General features: G+C 57.5%; 1 protein-coding gene across 4 annotated transcripts in view; it reads left to right on the forward strand.

Annotated features, from left to right (window-relative positions):
• The window catches only part of CACNA2D2 (calcium voltage-gated channel auxiliary subunit alpha2delta 2), a 234,343-nt gene that overhangs the window by 206,361 nt on the left and 9,692 nt on the right, over window positions 1-18,290 (forward strand). For 2 of the 4 annotated variants that reach the window (XM_068157848.1, XM_068157847.1), the window contains exons 7-23: window positions 3,571-3,702; window positions 3,962-4,019; window positions 7,423-7,473; window positions 7,645-7,744; window positions 8,489-8,647; window positions 9,254-9,361; window positions 10,042-10,120; window positions 10,282-10,331; window positions 11,104-11,193; window positions 11,396-11,464; window positions 11,883-11,957; window positions 12,433-12,507; window positions 12,679-12,750; window positions 13,062-13,133; window positions 13,311-13,372; window positions 15,449-15,525; window positions 16,753-16,773. In XM_068157848.1, the coding sequence (XP_068013949.1) occupies window positions 3,571-3,702; window positions 3,962-4,019; window positions 7,423-7,473; window positions 7,645-7,744; window positions 8,489-8,647; window positions 9,254-9,361; window positions 10,042-10,120; window positions 10,282-10,331; window positions 11,104-11,193; window positions 11,396-11,464; window positions 11,883-11,957; window positions 12,433-12,507; window positions 12,679-12,750; window positions 13,062-13,133; window positions 13,311-13,372; window positions 15,449-15,525; window positions 16,753-16,773 (1,350 nt within the window). The remainder of the gene's footprint in view (window positions 1-3,570; window positions 3,703-3,961; window positions 4,020-7,422; window positions 7,474-7,644; window positions 7,745-8,488; window positions 8,648-9,253; window positions 9,362-10,041; window positions 10,121-10,281; window positions 10,332-11,103; window positions 11,194-11,395; window positions 11,465-11,882; window positions 11,958-12,432; window positions 12,508-12,678; window positions 12,751-13,061; window positions 13,134-13,310; window positions 13,373-15,448; window positions 15,526-16,752; window positions 16,774-18,290) is intronic. The other 2 variants (XM_068157849.1, XM_068157850.1) reach the window with 1 other exon arrangement.

Consider the following 18,290-nt stretch of genomic DNA (forward strand, 5'->3'; position numbering starts at 1 on the left):
CCATTTCCCTCTAGTGGCTGCTCTGCACCAAGCTGGAGACCACTCCCAGTTGGAGATCATCCTCCAGTATCTGTGGGCCACATACTGCAACCATTCCCAGCTGTTGGGGAGCACTCCTCCTCTCCCTGCACCACATAGGGTACCATGGTCCCTACACCCCCTTGTCTTGGTGTCACTTGCCAAGGGCTCTTGGTGGTGACAGTGGTGGCAGGGGCTGAGCTCGCAGTCCTGTTCCAGGCGGCAGTTTCCCAGTGCACAGGCTGGTTACCAGCAGAGCTGTGCTCAGAGCCACATCGATGTGATGATTTCATTGTGGCAGCAGCAGTGGATTAGAAATCTGCAATTAGTTTTATTACCCTGCTAGCAGAGGGCGGGCAGCTAATGAAGCACGTCGCACGGACGGGGTGGGCTGCGCGGGGGGAAAGCACTCACTGCTCCTCACCCCTGCCTGCCAGCCAGCGCCACGGCTGCTGCCCTGCCGGGGCCACATAAATCACCCTGCTCAGCCACGGGACAGGAGCAAATTGGAGATCAGCGTGCTCCAGGGACTCACAGCTGCCCTGAGAGGGGGATGGTGGAGAGGGGATGGGTGATGTGGGGGTCCCAGTGTGGGGACACCCTCCCAATCAAGGAAAGGGCCTGCAGCCATGGATGCAGCGGTATGTGGGCACAGGGATCAGACCGTGTCCAGCCACACCGGCGTGCTCCAAAAAGCCAGGGTGCAGGACAGGGTGCTCAGCTGCTGCACCCTGGAGAGCGAGTCTGGGGTGCGGGCACAGGGCCACCTGTGTGCCCTTTCCTTCTGGGAACACTGAGATGTGGGGCTGGTCCCCCCAGAGCTGCAGGCAGGGAGCATCTCCCCCGTGGGACCCAGCAGAGAGGCACTATCGCTGCCTGGCACGCTAATTAAAGCAGCACAGAGACACCCTCCACCGTCACCCCTCGCTACACACACAAATTACATCCTATATGTGTTTTATTTACTGTGCCACTTCTAATTACATCTGCAAGCACTCACTGGCAGGGTGGGGCTGGCTCCCCCTGATGGGGATGGGGATGAGATGGGGACGGGGACGGGGATGTCATTGGAGTGAGCTGGCAGCTCTGGCCTTGGATGTGCTGGAGCATGTCCAGAGAGGGGCCACAAGGATGATCAGAGGGCTGGAGCTCCTCTCCTATGAGGACAGACTGAGGGAGCTGGGGCTGTTCAGTCTGGAGAAGAGAAGGCTCCGAGGAGATGTTATTGTGGCCTTCCAGTATCTGTAGGGGGCCTACAAGAAAGCTGGTGAAGGACTTTTTAGTGTGTCAGGTAATGATAGGACTAGGGGAATGGGAAAAAAATAGAAATGGGTGGATTCAGGTTGGATGTTAGGAAGAAGTTCTTCCACCATGAGGGTGGTGAGACACTAGGACAGATTTACCCAGGGAGGAGGTAGAAGCCGTATCCCTGGAGGTTTTTAAGGCCAGGGATATGGCTCTGAGCAACCTGATCTAGTGTGAGGTGTCCCTGCCCATGGCAGGGGGGTTGGAACTAGATGATCCTTGAGGTCCCTTCCAAGCCTAATGATTCTGTGATTCTATGACAACAGCAGAAGAGAAGCTGTGCTCCATCTCATGGGCAGTAGCTCATCACTGCACATGGGGAGAGTCTCAGGGCTGTGTCTGTGCTCTGGGAGGGTATAAAGGCTGCATTCCTGCACAAGGAGGGTACAGGGGCTGCATTGCTCACATGCAGTGATGATGTAGGGGCTGCACTGATGAACAGGGATGGTTGTTGGGACTGCGTTCCCGTGCAGGGGTGGTATGGGGACTGTCTATGTTCACAGGCGTGGTTTAGAGGTTGTATTTGTTCACAGGGATGGTTTGAGAGGGTGCAGAGGGAAGGCATAAGAATTGTGTTAGTGTGCATGGTGCAGAGGAAAGGTATAGGAGCTGCATTAGTGCACAGGGAGGAGATAGAGGCTATGTTGATGTTCAGGAAGGGTCTAGGGGCAGCATTTGTTTGCAGGGACGGTAGAGGGCTTGTCTTTGTTCACAGGGGTGATGTGGGGGCTACACTGATGCACAGGGAAGATAGAGGGGCTGCATTCGTTCTCAGGGATGATATGGGGGCTCTGTTTGTGCTTGAGGATGGTGCATGGGCCGTGCTTGTGTGCAGGGAGGGTGTAGGAGCTGTATTCAGCATAAGCCTGGCATGGCTGATAGACCTCAAGGGGCTCATGGTGCATCACTGACAGGGCTGGTGGGGACATGTTGGTGGCTAGGACAGTGCATGGCCAAGGCTGGCAGCACTGTCTGGGGCTGCTTCTGGCAGGCAGGAGCCTGGCAGCCCACTCCCAACCCCTTCTCCCAGGAAAAACCATGTCCTGTGACAGAGCCAGACAAGAAATCATCCTAAGTGCCCAGAAAACAGCGATCTGTGCAGGCACGGCACTGAGAAATGGCTGGGGATGGAGTAAATCATGGTTTGAAGGCACAGCTGTCTGTGGGAAGGGGAAATCTTCTTCAGCAGTGGTGCTGGGAAGTAGGGATCCAGGATTCACCCTGGCTGGTGTCTGTCTGCATCCCACCAATGCCTTGCGGCTGTGGTGAAGGCTTGAACAGGTGATGACGGTGTTTTGAAGAGGGACAAGTGTGGGAGGAAGCCTTAGAAGAGCTAAATATACTCCTCAAATGCATGCTGTCTCCTCTGCAGCACAGCAGTGCTTGTTCTACATAATGCCAAGGAGAGGGGCTAGTCCTGGGAGCACCCCAAAAGTTGATTGAAGGTCCCCCAGGAGGAGGCAGCAGCTGGCCTCAGGGTGCTGCCAGTTGCCCGCTCTTACCATCAGTAGCTCGGCTGGCTGCTCCACACTGTGGTCCTGAGGCAGGGTGTCAGGGGGTTCCCAGGTGCTTAGGGTACCCTGAGGGGTCCTGTGAGCACCCAGAGGTCCTGCCACCCCGAGGCAGTGTCCCCACCAGCTGGCTGGTCCTGTACCTCCATGCTGCCCCCACACACACTCTGCCAGCCCCCCTTGATTAATCACAAGCTGGGGCTGCCGGCAGCTTATCTTCCGCTTTAATAGCTGAATAATTTACACTCGCTCTTTGCTGGCATCTTAATTGCTTTGCGTCAGGTGCGAGGGCCAGCGGGAACGTGGAGCGGGGCCCACGGGGACACAACCCCTTGCTTTCCCAGCTGGTGGCTGTCCCCAGGGAGCAGGACTGGCACAGTGCCAGGAGGAGTGAGTAGTTTTGCTGGGGAGGGGGTGAACTAGCAAGCCAGCTGTCTTTGGTGGCGGTTTGTCCCTGCCCCGGCACCAGGGGACAATGAGCACTCAGAGGAAGGAGCCCTGGAGGGTGGCTTGGATCTCTGGGAACAAAGGACAGCAGGCTGAAGGTGGAGCCCCGTGGGAGCGAGGGAGACGGGGTGATGCAGGAGCGGCTGCAAAACCCTTCTGGGCTACTCCTTGGGAAGGGGCAGAGGGGACATAACCCTTCTCTTCCTGCTGCCACCACGGGGATGCTGTGGTCCTCATCACCTCCCAGCTCTGCTGCTCCCCCACACCCACCCAGCTCTGTCTCCCACAGCCACCGTTATCCTCAATGAGCTAAACTGGACGCAGGCACTGGAGGACGTCTTCATCGAGAACCGGAAGGAGGATCCCTCCCTGCTCTGGCAGGTGTTTGGCAGTGCCACTGGCGTCACCCGCTACTACCCTGGTGCGTGGCGAGGGGCGGCGGGGGGTGGTTGCCCGGAGGAGAGGCTGGCCAAGGGCAGCCCAGGCCCTTCTCACAAGGAAATGCAGGCAAGCACACACCGGTGCTGGCACGGGGGGCACCTGGCACACATAATCTTACTGTGCCAAAGCCTGTTGGTGTGAGTTCCCAGACAGAGCCTTCAACCCCCTCAGCCCTAGGCATCCCTCTGCACTGTAGCCTGTGTCCCCCTCCTTTCTCACCACCTGCCTTCCCCCCACAGCCACTCCGTGGAGAGCCCCCAACAAGATTGACCTCTACGATGTGCGCAGACGGCCCTGGTAAGGAGGTGCTGGGGGGGAGGGGGGGATGTCTCTTTGCCAGCCCTTCTTGGCCAGGAGCAGCCAGCTCCCTTCTCTTTTCATCTTACACATGGCAGACATTGGTAAATGGGCACAGTATCATGGGCAGGGAGCTCTCAGCTCCCCTCTTCCTGTGAAGGAAAGTGGAGTGGGGAGATAAATCCTTGGATACAGATCAGACATGGAGAGCTGCCCCTCACCTTGCTCGCTGGCATTCAGTCCCAGCCAACATTCCCATCCAAATGGGAAAACAGCTGGATCAGAAACTGTGAGCCAGGAGGATGGAGAAAGGAGTGGGCAAGCAGCACCTGGCTGTGGTTAAGCGATAGCTGCAAGCAGCCATTTCACCACACACCCAGTGAGCTGGGATTGAAATCACTTCCCTCTGGCCCACCTAGACCTGCTGGCTTGGCAGTGCTAATTCTCATTCTGTCCATGGGGCTGGGGGAGCTGTGGCCTCACCCTGGCTGTGGTCACTGACTAAATATGTAGGCATATTGAGGAGAGGGGAAAGAGGGTGCCAGGGAAAATGGTGGAGCAGATTATCCTGGCAGCAATAACTGTGCACCTGAAGGATGGCCAAGGGCTCAGGCCCAGCCAACATGGATTGAGGAAGGGCAGGTCCTGCCTCTCCAACCTGATCTCCTTCTATGATCAGGTGACTGCCTGGTGGATGTGGGGAAGGCTGTGGATGTGGTCTACCTGGACTTCAGCAAGGCCTTTGACACCATCCCCCACAGCAAACTTCTGGCCAAGCTGTCAGCCCCTGGCTGGGACAGCAGCACTCTGAGCTGGGTTAGGAACTGGCTGGAGGCTGAGCCCAGAGAGTGGTGGTGAATGGTGCCACATCCATCTGGCAGCCAGTCACCAGTGGCATCCCCCAGGGATCAGTGCTGGGCCCCATCCTCTTTAATATCTTCACTGATGATCTGGATGAGGGGGTCGAGTCAGTCAGCAGCAAGTTTGCAGATGACACCAAGCTGGGATCAGATGTTGATCAGTGAGAGGGCAGAAGAGCTCTGCAGAGGGACCTCGACCGACTGGACAGATGGGCAGAGGCCAGCAGGATGGCATTCAACAAATCCAAGTGCTAGGTGCTGCACTTTGGCCACAGCAACCCCATGCAGAGCTACAGGCTGGGGTCAGAGTGGCTGGAGAGCTGCCAAACAGAGAGGGACCTGGGGGTGCTGATTGACAGCCACCTAAACGTGAGCCAGCAGTGTGCCCAGGCAGCCAAGAAGGCCAATGGCATCCTGGCCTGCATTAGGTGTAGTGTGGCCAGCAGGAGCAGGGAAGTCATTGTGCCCCTGTACTCAGCACTGATTAGGCCACACCTTGAGTCCTGTGTCCAGTTCTGGGCCCCTCAGTTTAAGAAGGACATCGAAACACTTGAGTGTGTCCAGAGAAGGGCAACAAGGCTGGGGAGAGGCCTTGAGCACAGCCCTGTGAGGAGAGGCTGAGGGAGCTGGGGTTGTTTAGCCTGGAGAAGAGGAGGCTCAGGGGAGACCTCATTGCCCTCTACAACTACCTGAAGGGAGGTTGTAGCCAGGAGGGGGTTGGTCTCTTCTCCCAGGCAACCAGCACCAGAACAAAAGGACACAGTCTCAAGCTGTGCCAGGGGAAGTTTAGGCTGGAGGTGAGGAGAAAGTTCTTCACCGAGCGAGTTGTTCATCATTGGGGTGTGCTGCCCAGGGAGGCGGTGGAGTCACCATCCCTAGAGGTGTTCAAGAGGGGATTGGATGTGGCACTGGGTGCCATGGTTTAGTCATGAGGTCTGTGGTGAGAGGTTGGACTTGATGATCCTTGAGATCTCTTCCAACCTTGGTGATACTGTGATACTGTGATGTGCTCAGGGAGCCCTGTGTCCCTGGGAAGCAGCCACTGCCCATCCCCCTGCCTGCACTAGGAGCAACTCCTTCTCCTTATCAGCGAATTGGTGGCCCTGCTACTATGGTTAATTGTCTTTGATTGCTCCACATTAATTATTGACTAGTCTCCACCAAGGCAGACATGTGGGTTACTGGGAGAGGGGGACTGACAGGCCATTTCAGGGGGACTGCTGGTGTGTATAGGAGCTACCAAGCCCTGCTAACCCAGCTCCCTGCTCATTAGCCAGGCTGGCCACCTGCTTGCCCACCCAGCCACAGAGAAGCCTCAGCATCCTTTGTGCTGGGAGACAACAGAGCCCCTTCAGGATCCTCTCCTGCCCTGGCACTGTGGTCTGGTGGGACACCCTGCTGCCAGCCCAGCAGAGACCATGTCCTACCCACAGCCTCGGCCAGACCACCATTGCCACCTGGCCTGCCTCCCCCTCCCATGATGAATGGCACCATTAACCACAGCCTTCTCCTGCCAAGCCAGGGTACTCATCTGAGCAGGGCAGCTGGAGATGGATGTGCTGACACAACCCATTACAGGCAGCATCTTAGTTGGGCTGCACACCATGCTGGCAGCCCGGTGCCAGGGAGTGGGGCAGGCACCAAGCCCTCCCGCCCCAGCACTGCAGGCGGCTGCCTGCCCATCCTGCACCCCACTTGGGGGTGTTGGAAAGATGTGGCCAGGGCTGCCCCACATAGCCACATCCTTTATCCCACAGCCCGCCTGGGCAATCACTGTAATTAGGGAACATCCAGGGACCTGGAATTAGCAATCAGAGCCTGCCCCTACCCCCAGTCCACCCCAGTAATGGTGAGTAATTGATACTAATAACACACTAATTAATTTGCATCAGGCCTGATTCTGATTGACCTAATAATGAGGCTCCCGTGGCAGGATCAGGCCCCACATGGAGGCTGGGCTGTGCCTGGCCATTGCTGGGACAGGCACTCAGCACCACACCAGATCTGTCCCACGCAGGAAGGCACTGCTGAGCCAGGAGCAGGACGGGGTGCTTTGAGTGGAGAGGAAGGCTTCCCTAATTATTTTGGGGGGGGGGGGGGGAGGGGGGAGGATTTACGTAGTATTATTTTCTCTCCTCGTAGCTAAAAATAACCTCATCAGCCTGGCCTCTGGAGCTACCGGGGGGTAAATAGCATCTTAATATGAATGTGTGTGTCAGCATAATCAGCGCGCCGCGAAGGGCCTGCCATGATGGAAGAGTTTAGCATTTAGAGCTCATTAGGCTGATACGGTACGGAGCGGCGGGTCGCTGGCAGTCAGCCGTGCCGCGCCGTGCCGCGCCGCGCCGCGTCCCCGCCCCTGCTCACCCGCGCTACCTCGCTCCTGTCCCCACCACCGCGGATGCACGGCCACTCTCAGCACGGCTCCCCAGCCGCCAGCGCCGTGGCAGAGATTCACTCTTGGTCTTCGCCCAGCGGAGTTGGAGTCCTCCCCCACCCCCCACAGTAAGCTAATGCCGCTGACCCCTCTCTGCCCCCTGCAGGTACATCCAAGGTGCCTCGTCCCCAAAGGACATGGTCATCATCGTGGACGTGTGAGTATACAGGTGGTGGCTGTGGCTGGGCTAAGCCAGGCCAGGACAGTGGCACAGCTTGCCAGGGTGCTGCTGTCCCACTGATGGCTGCAGAAAGCTGCATGGGACAGCACTGCTGGGGATCCCCATGTCCCTTTGCTGCCAAGGCCCCAGCACCCCTCTCTCTGCCAGGAGCGGCAGCGTGAGTGGCCTCACCCTCAAGCTGATGAAGACCTCGGTCTATGAGATGCTGGACACCCTCTCAGATGATGACTATGTCAACGTGGCCTCGGTGAGTGCTGCAAGGCAGGCAGCAGGGCTGTACCCCTGGGCAGTTCCCAGTTGCCTACAACAGGAGAGCTTTGCCCCCAGAGCCCCCTGACCAAGGGCTCTGCAAAGCCTTTTTTCTCTTAATCTGCACATGTGAAGGAAATGGCTCTGGGGGCTTGGCTGTACATGGTGGTGAGCAAGAGCTGCCCCATCACAGGGTGTTTGGCAGAGATGTTCCTGGGATGATCCCAACCAGCCCAGTCTATCACCAGCCCAGTGACATCATGCCACCTGTGGCATTGCCACAGCCCATGACCTCATGCAAACAGTGGCTGTAAAACCTCATCTGTGCATCACTGGGTACCCAGCCCATGCAGGCCCTCCCCTGTCTGACCACAAGCACCCCAGCACTAATTAATGTGTCTGGCCCAGCCCCTTAGCTGGATGGCTGCTCCACTAATGAAGGGGCCTCACTGCCAGCTAATGAAGCCCCAAGCACAGGCAGCACCTGCTCCAGAACAGCACAGTACAGTGTGCCTGCAGAAGCAAGGGTGCAGGCGAGCCCTGCACAGCCAGCACCCACTGCCAACACCAATGCTGGACAGTTCAGTGCAGGATTTGGCCCAAGCTAAGCTCTGGTCTTAGCATTGGCCATCCCTGAGATATGGGATGTTCCAGCCACCTCCCACCAATGGAAGCTGAGCGTGGTGGGTCTGCTGGAGCCTCCATCTGCCTTTGACTTGCTTCCCTCCCTTTCACCTCCCAGTTCAACGAGAAGGCGAAGCCAGTGTCATGTTTCAAGCACCTGGTGCAGGCCAACATCCGGAACAAGAAGGTCTTTAAGGAGGACGTGCAGGGGATGGTGGCCAAGGGCACAACTGACTACAAGGCTGGCTTTGAGTATGCCTTCGACCAGCTGCAGAATGTGAGCTGGGGGCCAAGCTGTGGTGGGGGACAGAATGCACCCATGGGTGCTGAGGGCAGTGGGGGAGCTTCAAGCACCCAGGTGCTGCACTACACTTCATGCTTCAGTGTGCAGAGGACTCCTTGTCCTCCTCTGCCATGCTGGTGGGGACATCCCACCCTCTGCCACACCAGCACCAAGGTTTTGCTGGAGTCACTGCCCCTCTGGTTATTAGAAGTGAGCAGCACTAGATGGAGGGGACAGATCCAGCCAGACGCTGCCAGAGGCAAAATAAAGGTGAATGTATCATAGTATCACAGTATCAGTCAGGGTTGGAAGGGACAACAAGGATCATCTAGTTCCAACCCCCCTGACGTGGGCAGGGACACCCCACACTAGATCAGGCTGGCCAGAGTTGCTATTAGGTGCCCAGCAGCAGTAGCCACAACATGTTTTCCAAGCAGGCAGCATCCCTCCTCCTGCCCCTTCACCCCAGCCACCCTTCACCCCAGTAAGCAGGCTGAGAAACGAGATGGGTCAGGGCCAGCTCTCCCAGCTACATCCAGCTCTACACCTGGCACCACTCACTCCATGTCCGGCCTCAGGCGCCTTCTCTCTGCCCTACAGTCCAACATCACACGTGCCAACTGCAACAAGATGATCATGATGTTCACAGATGGCGGTGAGGACCGCGTGCAGGACGTCTTTGAGAAGTACAACTGGCCCAATAAGACGGTGAGGGGCTACAGGACTGTGTGCTGGGCTGGGTCTGCTTGCTGGGAAGGGAGATGGCTGCTCCAGCTCCATCACCAGCTTCTACCTCGTTTACCTCATCACCAACCACTCTCCCCAGCAGCCTGCTCCTGCCCTGGTAATAGGATGGCTGATGAGTGTTCTTTATAGCCAACTCCCACCTTGGTGAGTGGGAGGCATGGGGCCAGGCAGTCCACAGGCTACTGAGGAGGGCATGGAGCTAGTGGGCTTCCTGAACATCAGCTTTGTGGGGAACACATCCCAAGCGTGGGGACAGGGCCACTGGCAGGCAGATGAACTGGCAGGAGAGCCCCATTGCCATCCACAACCTGGAGACTCATGGAAGAGAGGGCTCTGCAGGACCCTCAGAGAGCACATACCCCTCTGGTTACAGTGATGGCCCATTGCAAGAAACCCTGGGGTGGATGGCTTGGGCCAACACAGTGAGACTGGAGAACAGGACTCTTTGGGGCTGGATGAGGAGAGAGGGGCTCCCTCCCTGCCTGCACAGCCGGCATTCACAGGAGTCATCTGCCCACCTGTGCATGGCCACATGGTCTGTGGGCAGTGACAGACAATGCCACACTGCCCCTGGGGAGGTTGCCATCAGCCAGGTGTGGCAGACTGACTTGGGTGCTCCTCACTGACATGCTGTGCCACAGGTGCGGGTCTTCACCTTTTCTGTCGGGCAGCACAACTACGACGTGACCCCGCTGCAGTGGATGGCCTGCGCCAACAAAGGTGAGCACCACAGTCTGCGGGGTGCTGGGCTCGCCCCCGGCACAGCCGCTGGCACCAGTGCTCCAATGCATGCTGCTTCCAGCACGGTGGTGGCTGCAACCTTGGAGGGCAGGACAGACAGACAGACAGGTCTCCAGCTGTCTTTGTCTTTCTTTTCCAAGGTTACTACTTCGAAATTCCCTCCATTGGTGCTATCCGCATCAACACACAGGTACAGCGGGGTGTGGGCAGGCAGAGCTGCCCCCTGGGGGTGCCTTGAGTGGGGGTCAGAGTCAGGTAGCCCTGGCCCTGCTGCAAAGAGCCCAGAGGCTGGCAGCAAGTGTGGCGGCAAGCTGGGGAGCGGAGCTGAGCCCTCAGGCCCGCCTCACGCTATTGAAACAAGTAATTCATCTTCTGCAGCTCCCCATGGACCTGCTGCCTTTTCAGTGGCTCATTATGAAACATCAGGCGTTAATCAGCACAGAGCTGAGCCGAGCGCAGGCAGGGAGACAACACGGGCAAGGAGCAGGCGCGGGCAGGACCAACCACAGCAGCACCCTGTCAGGCAGAGCTAGACATGTCTGCCCCACACCCCATCCCACTACCCCTTTTCTGCCCTTTGTCTTAATTGTATGGACTCAAGATGACATGGTGGGCAGGCAATGGGGGTCTTCGAGCAGGCCAGCCCCTTGGGGCAAGGCTGGTATTGTGGCAGAGGGGCAACCTCCCACCCAGAGGTCTGCCTTAGCGTAGTGAGACAGGATAAGGGAAACCTGCCCCAGGAGAAGATCCCAAAAAGCAAGCAGTGGCAGCCAGGGAGACAGCAGTGGCATGGTCCAGGCATGACAGAGTAAGGCCAGACCCAGGGATGTCTAGGACCTGGGTTCTCTGGCTGGCACTGCAATAATCTTTGAGACATGCATGGGGACAGGGGTGTCACCAGGTTGGAGCAGAGAAGCATCTGACTCCTATGTCATGCTTTCCCTCACTCTTTGTCCCTGCAGGAGTATCTGGATGTGCTAGGCAGACCCATGGTCCTGGCAGGGAACCGAGCCAAGCAGGTTCAGTGGACCAACGTCTACCAGGATGCCCTGGTAAGAAACCTCAGCCCCAGGGTGTGGGTGGGGAACACCAGCCCTGGGGTCCCACACAGACCCAGAGTGCAGGTGGAGACCCCAATAATGCACATGGCCCCATCTCCCCTGCCACGGGGGTGCCCCCATTCTGCTGACCACACCTAGCTCTGGGTCTTGAGGACAATGAGGAGCCATGGGACACCTTTCTGTGCTTGTGCAGGGGCTGGGCCTGGTGGTGACAGGCACACTGCCGGTGTTCAACTTAACGGAGGACAGCAGCGACAGGAAGGTAGGCAACTGCGGCTGCACCACCCTGGCTGTAATGGGGCGATTGATGGGGGTCCCAGTGGAGGGGTGGAGAGGGTGACCTCGTGCTGGGTACGTGCCTGGAGATGAGGGCAATAGCAGCATGGGGGTGATGTTTGCTCTGCCCCCCCTCCCTGGGGTGACACTGGGGATGACTGCTGTCCTTGGGACCCAAGATGGCACAGCGCTCTCAGGTCAGTGGGGATAGCTGGGAGTGCAGTGTCCTGTGGAGAGATTCTAGGTAGCTGGCATGTCTTTCCCTGTGCACCTCCGGTGTCTGGATCCGCTCCACACATCGCTGGAGGAAGAAGAGGTCCACCCTCTGTTTCCCTGTTCCCATGCTGGTGGTGGCAAGTGACAGCCCTGCTCCCACCCACCTGCCTCCCTGCTTTCCCTTCCAGAACCAGCTCATCCTGGGTGTGATGGGGATCGACGTGGCTCTCAACGACATCAAGAGGCTGACGCCACGATACAATGTGCGTGGGGGTCCCTTCCCCTCCATCCCTTCCCTGTGCTGCCTGAGCCTGGCATGGAAACTCTCTAGAGGATGCCCTGAGCTGCACCCTCCCAGCACCACATAGCACCTCCTGTGGCACTGGGGGTAACAGGGTGCAGAGACCATGACTGCAGGCAGGGACTGGGTCAGGTATCAGAGTGGGGTGATGCCCTGGGACCAGAGCAAAGCCAAAACCCTTGCAGGGTGAGCTGGGAATAAACCTTACCTGGGGGTAAGGGGCAGGGCACAAAATCCAGAGCCAATGTTAGAGATGCTGTTGGCCTGAGCATAGAAACAGATGGGTAGAAAAGGCTGAGCCCCAGGGGTGGCATGGGGCAAACTGTCTGTGGAGGTGAGGGTCATCACACTGTTGCAGCACAGCATGGCACAGCATGGCACAGCATGGCACTGTGCAGAGCTGCTTGGCCAGCCTCATCACTCCTGTCCTCTTGCAGCTGGGGGCAAATGGTTACGTCTTCGCCATCGACCTGAACGGCTATGTCCTGCTGCACCCCAACCTGCAACCCCAGGTGAGGAGGGGTCTGCTGGGGTGGCAGCAGCAGGGCTTGGTGGGACACATGGCTTCCTTAGGGAGCTAACATGGGGTTCTTTGGAGCTAATTATGGGAACTGGGATGAGTTTGTCCAGACTGAGAAGTGGCTACAGGAGCCCTGAGTCCATCTCTTGCTTTCTGCCTGCAGATCATCAATTTCCGAGAGCCAGTGACGCTGGACTTCCTGGATGCTGAGCTGGAGGATGAGAACAAGGAGGAGGTGGGCAGACCCAGGGGCAGCTTTTAGGGTAGAGGCTCTCCCCCAACCCCAGTCTGCAGTTGCAAAGGACACTCAGCCCCTCCAGCCTGCCCTGGGGAGCACCTTATCGTGAGGGCCCCAGCACAGGTCCTGCGGGATCACAGAGGAGAGAGGAGCTGTGTCACTGTCCTCTGAGTGTCAGCATGATGAAGTCCCCCAGGGCTGCTCACCCTTCACCCCAGAACCCTGTGGCTCCCCAGTGGCACCCCCACTGGAATGGGTGCCATGGGTACATAGCTGAGGGCCCTCAGTTACCTCCTCCATGTCCCCAGATCCGGAGAAGCATGATTGATGGGAACGACGGGCAGAGGTTCATCAAGACTCTCATCAAGTCCCTGGATGAGGTAACACTGCAGGGGAAGGGGGTCATGGCCAAAACTGGCACCATGCTGAGCACCCATCTCCGGTGGCAGGCAGAAAGGGGCTGTGTCTGGCACTGGGCTCGGAGCTGTGGTCCTGTGTCTCTGCACTGGCAGAGTCCTGGCACCACGCAGGTCTGACTGGCTCCCTCTGACCCACAGCTATACATCGATGAGGTGTTCAGGACCTACACGTGGGCACCCATCAAAAGCACCAACTACAGGTGAGCAGCACTGTTGGCATACCCACACTCACCCAGCATTGGCCAGACCCACACCAGCACAGAGCTGTGGTCTTGTACCTTCAACTCTGGAGGTCCCTGAGGCCACCAGGAACATGTACCATAGGTTGTTGTGTTGCAAACATCCCCATCACATCATTGCATGCAGCCAGCAGTGCTCGAGAGAGCACTCCCAGAAGTGCTGCCCACCAGTACTCAGCACTGGAGAGCCAGGCCACAGTCCCCAGGGCAGGACAGACATGTCTGTAAGGTGTCAGATGAGGAACATCCCTCTCACCACCTGCCTGCACAGCCCTGGCCTTGCACAGGTCTCTGCCTGTTCTGGGGTGGGTGACAGTGACATGTGCCCATCCTGCAGCACAGTGGCTTCAGAGGCAGAGGACAGCAAAGCTTCCTCCACATTTATCATCCAGTTTGCACCAGTTTGGACCAGCAGATGTGTAAAAAAGACCCTGGTATCACCATCTTCATGCTGACTTCATCCTGTGAGGTGCCATTGTGGTCCAACTACCACCCAGAGTGTCCTACTCCTCACCACCCTGCTCAGCAGGGGCCAGCAAGGGTCACAACCACCTCCCAGCGCTGCCAGGTGTCCTCTGCACAGCCCTGGTCCTGTCCTCCGTGGTGGCACCACCCCTCCTGAGCTGACCAGTACTGTTGAGGAGGGGTCAGTGACACAGGGTGACACATCTGAGGCTGGGGTCATGGGTTGAAGTGTAGAGTGACAGGTGCTGCCACAGGCCCTACTCTCCCATGCCTCTGCACTGAAGCAGGGATGTTCCCTGGAGTTCCCTGAGATAGTCAGCACGGGGCACAGAAAAAAGGCACCATCCTCCTCTTGCCACCTGTACTTTGGGGTACCACCACCTCTGCCCTCTGTGCTGCTGCACCACCACCTCTGCCATGCTTTTTGAAGTGCCTCTGTGCGTGCTGGTGTGCCCAGTCTGTGCTGTCAGGCACAGAGAGGACTGGAGGGATAGCTTGTAGGACAAATCCAGGGCCTGGTGGCTGAGGTGCAGGTGCAACATCTGATGAGAATCAGAAATGTGGTCCTCACCCATTGGTGCTCTTTTATCCTGTGCAGCACCTAACACAGACCCCATCAATGAAGGCCATCAGCCCCTGCAGCCAGCACCCAGGAGCCCAACTCTCTCTCTCAATGTGTCCCATGGGTTTGGCTGCCCCACCAACACATTCTGCTACCTCCTTTCCCACTCCCATCCCACACCTTGTGTGTCAAACTCCTAGCTGGTGAATTCTTCTTCCTGGCTCAGTGGTAGCTGGTGCCTGTGCAATGGTTGTCATTGGTTTCTCCTCACTGGGAAGGGTTTGTCCCTTCTAGGATTGTGTCTCTTCCCACCTTCCTCCCTTGTGTCCCTCTTCCATGTGTATCTCCTTGATTCCTGCCCACCTCAGCCCTGGCTGGACAGGCTTACCACATCCTGTGCTCCAGGGTACTCCCAGCATGGCTGTAGGTGCTACCGGGATGACCCTAGCTGTTCTGGGAATGGCACTGGGTGCCCTTGGAACAAACCTGGGTGTCACCAGGATGGCCATGTGTGACCAAGTACCCCTGGGTACTCTGGGGAAGAACCTAAGTGCCCTGGAATGGCAGTGGATGCATTGGTGACGACCCTGGGTGCCACCAAAATGGCCCTGTGTGCCCATGAAGGATCCTTGGTGCTCTGAGGATGGTTCTGGTTGCTCCAAGGGTGCTTGGTCTTGGGTGCTTCCAGATGACTCTGGGTGCTGTGGTGATGACCCTTGGGTGGCTCTTGGGACAATTCTGATGTGTGAGTGCCACCAGTATGACCCTAGGTGTTTTAAGAATGATCCTGGATGCCCCAGTACGACCCTGAGTGCTCTAAGGACAGCCCTGGGTGGCCCCCAGGACAGCACTGGGTGCAGTCTCTGAAGAGGAGGAGGGAGCATACCTGCTGCCTGTCATTGGCCAGGGCCAGGTGCTGCCAAGGGGTGCCAGGAAGGGGCTGGGGGCCAGCCACAGGCTCTGGGTGGGTGTAAAGCCTTACACCACCTGTCTGCTCTCCCCCTCCGCAGCCTAGGGCTGGTTCTGCCTCCCTACAGCACCTACTACATCCAGGCCAACCTGAGTGACCAGATCCTGCAAGTGAAGTGTAAGTAGCCCCTGGCTTTCCCAGCCACGCTCTCACCCTCCTGCTCACCCCCATGCCAGCCCACAGCTGTCAGGGGGAGAAACACAAAGCAAAAACCCCTGCAAAAAGATAGGGCTTGCTCTGAAAGGCAAAACCCAAGACAGAGTAAAAATAGGAGAGGCATGAGTAAAGGTGAAGGCACAGAGGGAAAGCAAGCTGCCTGCCTGGGGTGCCCTAGGGTGCCAGGGTTTGGTCCATACTCTTTGCACCCCAAAAGCTGAGCCCCAGGCTGCAGCAGGAGCTGCCAGTGCAGGCAGGGGCTGCCCTGCTGCCCGCTGGCCTCCGGGGATGAGGGGTGCTGCTGGAGCAGCCAGTTAGTTTGCGAGCCTGGGAAAGTTTGCATGGATCTCTTGGATTTCCTTTGGTTTATTATGATTCTTTGGTTTCAGTTTAAGCCATTTATTCTTTTTATGAGTTCAGTTTCAGTTGGTTTTGGTTTTCATTTGGAATTAATCTGTGTACGTGTGTGTTAGCCTGGCCCTCCCCTTTCTCTCTCTTTCTCTCTCCCCTGACCCCCCCAGCATTTTTCCCACTGCAGGTCCATGCTGCTCCTGGGGACCCTCTCCCCTCTGGGAGAACTGGACCCTTCCCCTCTCCCCTCTGGTTCCCCCTGTTTCTCCCCCTCAGCCGCCCCAGCGGCTTGACCCCAGACCCAGCCCTGCCGACCCTTCCATCCCCGGGCAGGAATGCTGTGTCCTGTGGGGACGAGGCCAGGCTGTCCCCATCCCTGGGAGGGGGGATCCCTCTGTCCTCCCCAGCCCTGCCCGCCGTGCCGTGCATGCCCCCTTACTCAGTGAGGACATTTTGATATCAAGACTGTTGCAACTGTTTGCTACTGACTCTCATTTTCTGTTGGAGTATTGAATATATATCTATATATATTTCTCTAGTTTTATCTTGGCATTGGTTTTTATTCTTATTTCACCATGGCCTTTTCTTTTCCTTCCATTACTGGGTTTGGTTTTTTTGTTTGGGTTTTTTTCTTTCTTCTTCTTTTTTTCATGTCGTGTTTTGCAAGAGGTTTCCTTTTGGTATGATTATGATACACAATATTTTTATTCAAACAACAATTGAATAAAATATTGTTTGTGCCCCCCTTCCCCCTTTCCACCCAACCCCCTTTTTTTTTGTTTGTCGTTTTTTTGTTTGTTGTTTTTCTTGCTTTCTCTCTATGGTGGATTCACACAGTACCAAACATCAAAATGAAGGGCAAGTATTTTCAGTCTCAGACCACTCACCTTCACCACCCCGTCCCCTGCCCCGTGTCCAGTCCCCTCCCCAGCCCCCTGCTTGCCCATCTCCCTGCCCGTTTGCCACGCCAAACCTGCAAACCACCACTGACTCGTCCTTCCCCTCTCCTCCTCCTCCTCCTTCTCCTCCTCCTCCTCCTTCTCCTCCTCCTCTCCCTCAGTTCCCCCTTTATTTGAAAGCAACATGTCTTGTTCTGTCCATGAGAGCTTTGTCACGACAGTCCCCCACTCCCTCCCCGCACATCGCTCCCAAACCCAGTTTGGTATCGTTGGAGAGCTGGTCTCGTATGAAAATGACGGTTTTGATCCACAAGGTTTTTGGTAGTTAGTTTAATACCCTGCTCCTGCTCTTCCTCCCTGCTCCCACCTCTTCTTGCTCTTCCCTGCTCGCCTCCTTCAGCTCCTTCTTCCCTCACCCAGTTCCTCCGCTTCCTCCTCCCCAAGACAACTCAACCTGAAAGGGATAGGGCTGTGCAGGGAGCAGGGGCCTGTAGAGTGGTTGCCCAAAGGTGGCAGGGACAGGGAGCAAATGGGGGAACCAGTCCTCTGCCACCATCACCCACTGGGACAGGCTTTTTTGGGGAAGCTCCCCAAATAGAAGCCCTTGGTGGAGGTGGGGATGGGACCACCCCAGGACAATGCCACCCTACTGCACAGGGGACGGTGAGCCTGGGGATGCGGGGTGGCCGAGCCCCGGGGTGCCACGCTGCCTGCCCCCACAGCTGCTCTGTGTCCGTCCCCACTGCCACAAGGCCCAGCACAGCATGAAGCCCCTGGCAGCCACAGTGTCCCGGTGCCATCCATGACTGAGCAGCCAAATTTGAGCCCAAAGTTCCACCAAGACAGCAGGGGGGTGCTGGAGCTAGTACTCCTCTTGCGGTGGAACAGGACATCACTCATGTGACCCAGAGCGGGCTTATGCCCACATCCTCATCATGCCTGGCCACTTACCAGAGCAGGAGGGGTCTCACAGCTCCAACACAGCCCCAGGATGGGCTAGGAAATGCCCCAGCATGCATGGTCCCGGGGAATGCACTGTCACACTCCCTCTTGCACGCGCCCTGAACGACACCCTGCACGCAGCACCCGCCGGCGGCCTGCCCGGCAGCACCCGTGTCCTGGCACGGGCAGGGGGACAGCTGCAGGGGGCATGGCAGCGCAGGGGGATACAGGGTGGGGGGACAGGGCCAGTGGGCAGGACAGCAGGACAGTGGAAGTGTCACCCTCAGCCCTGTTCTATCAGCTTTGAGTTGCCTCCTCCCAGCGCCCTTGCAATGGCAATGCTGATGGACCAAGTACGAGTGTTTTGTACTCCTTTTCTCCTCCTTCTTTTCCTCCTCTTCCCCTCATCGGCTTGTACCCAGCCCGTGCCTACAGCCCTCGGAGAGCAACAGTCCAACCTCTGGCTGTGCCATGCAATGCACTGGGGGCCAGTGGGAGGGCAAGGGGGTGGTGGTGCCTGCTATGGGAGACTGG

Source organism: Melanerpes formicivorus, unplaced genomic scaffold (assembly GCF_026170545.1).
Source record: "Melanerpes formicivorus ecotype bairdi unplaced genomic scaffold, bMelFor1.0.p_v2 SCAF_38, whole genome shotgun sequence".
In the NCBI taxonomy this organism is placed as follows: Eukaryota; Metazoa; Chordata; class Aves; order Piciformes; family Picidae; genus Melanerpes; species Melanerpes formicivorus.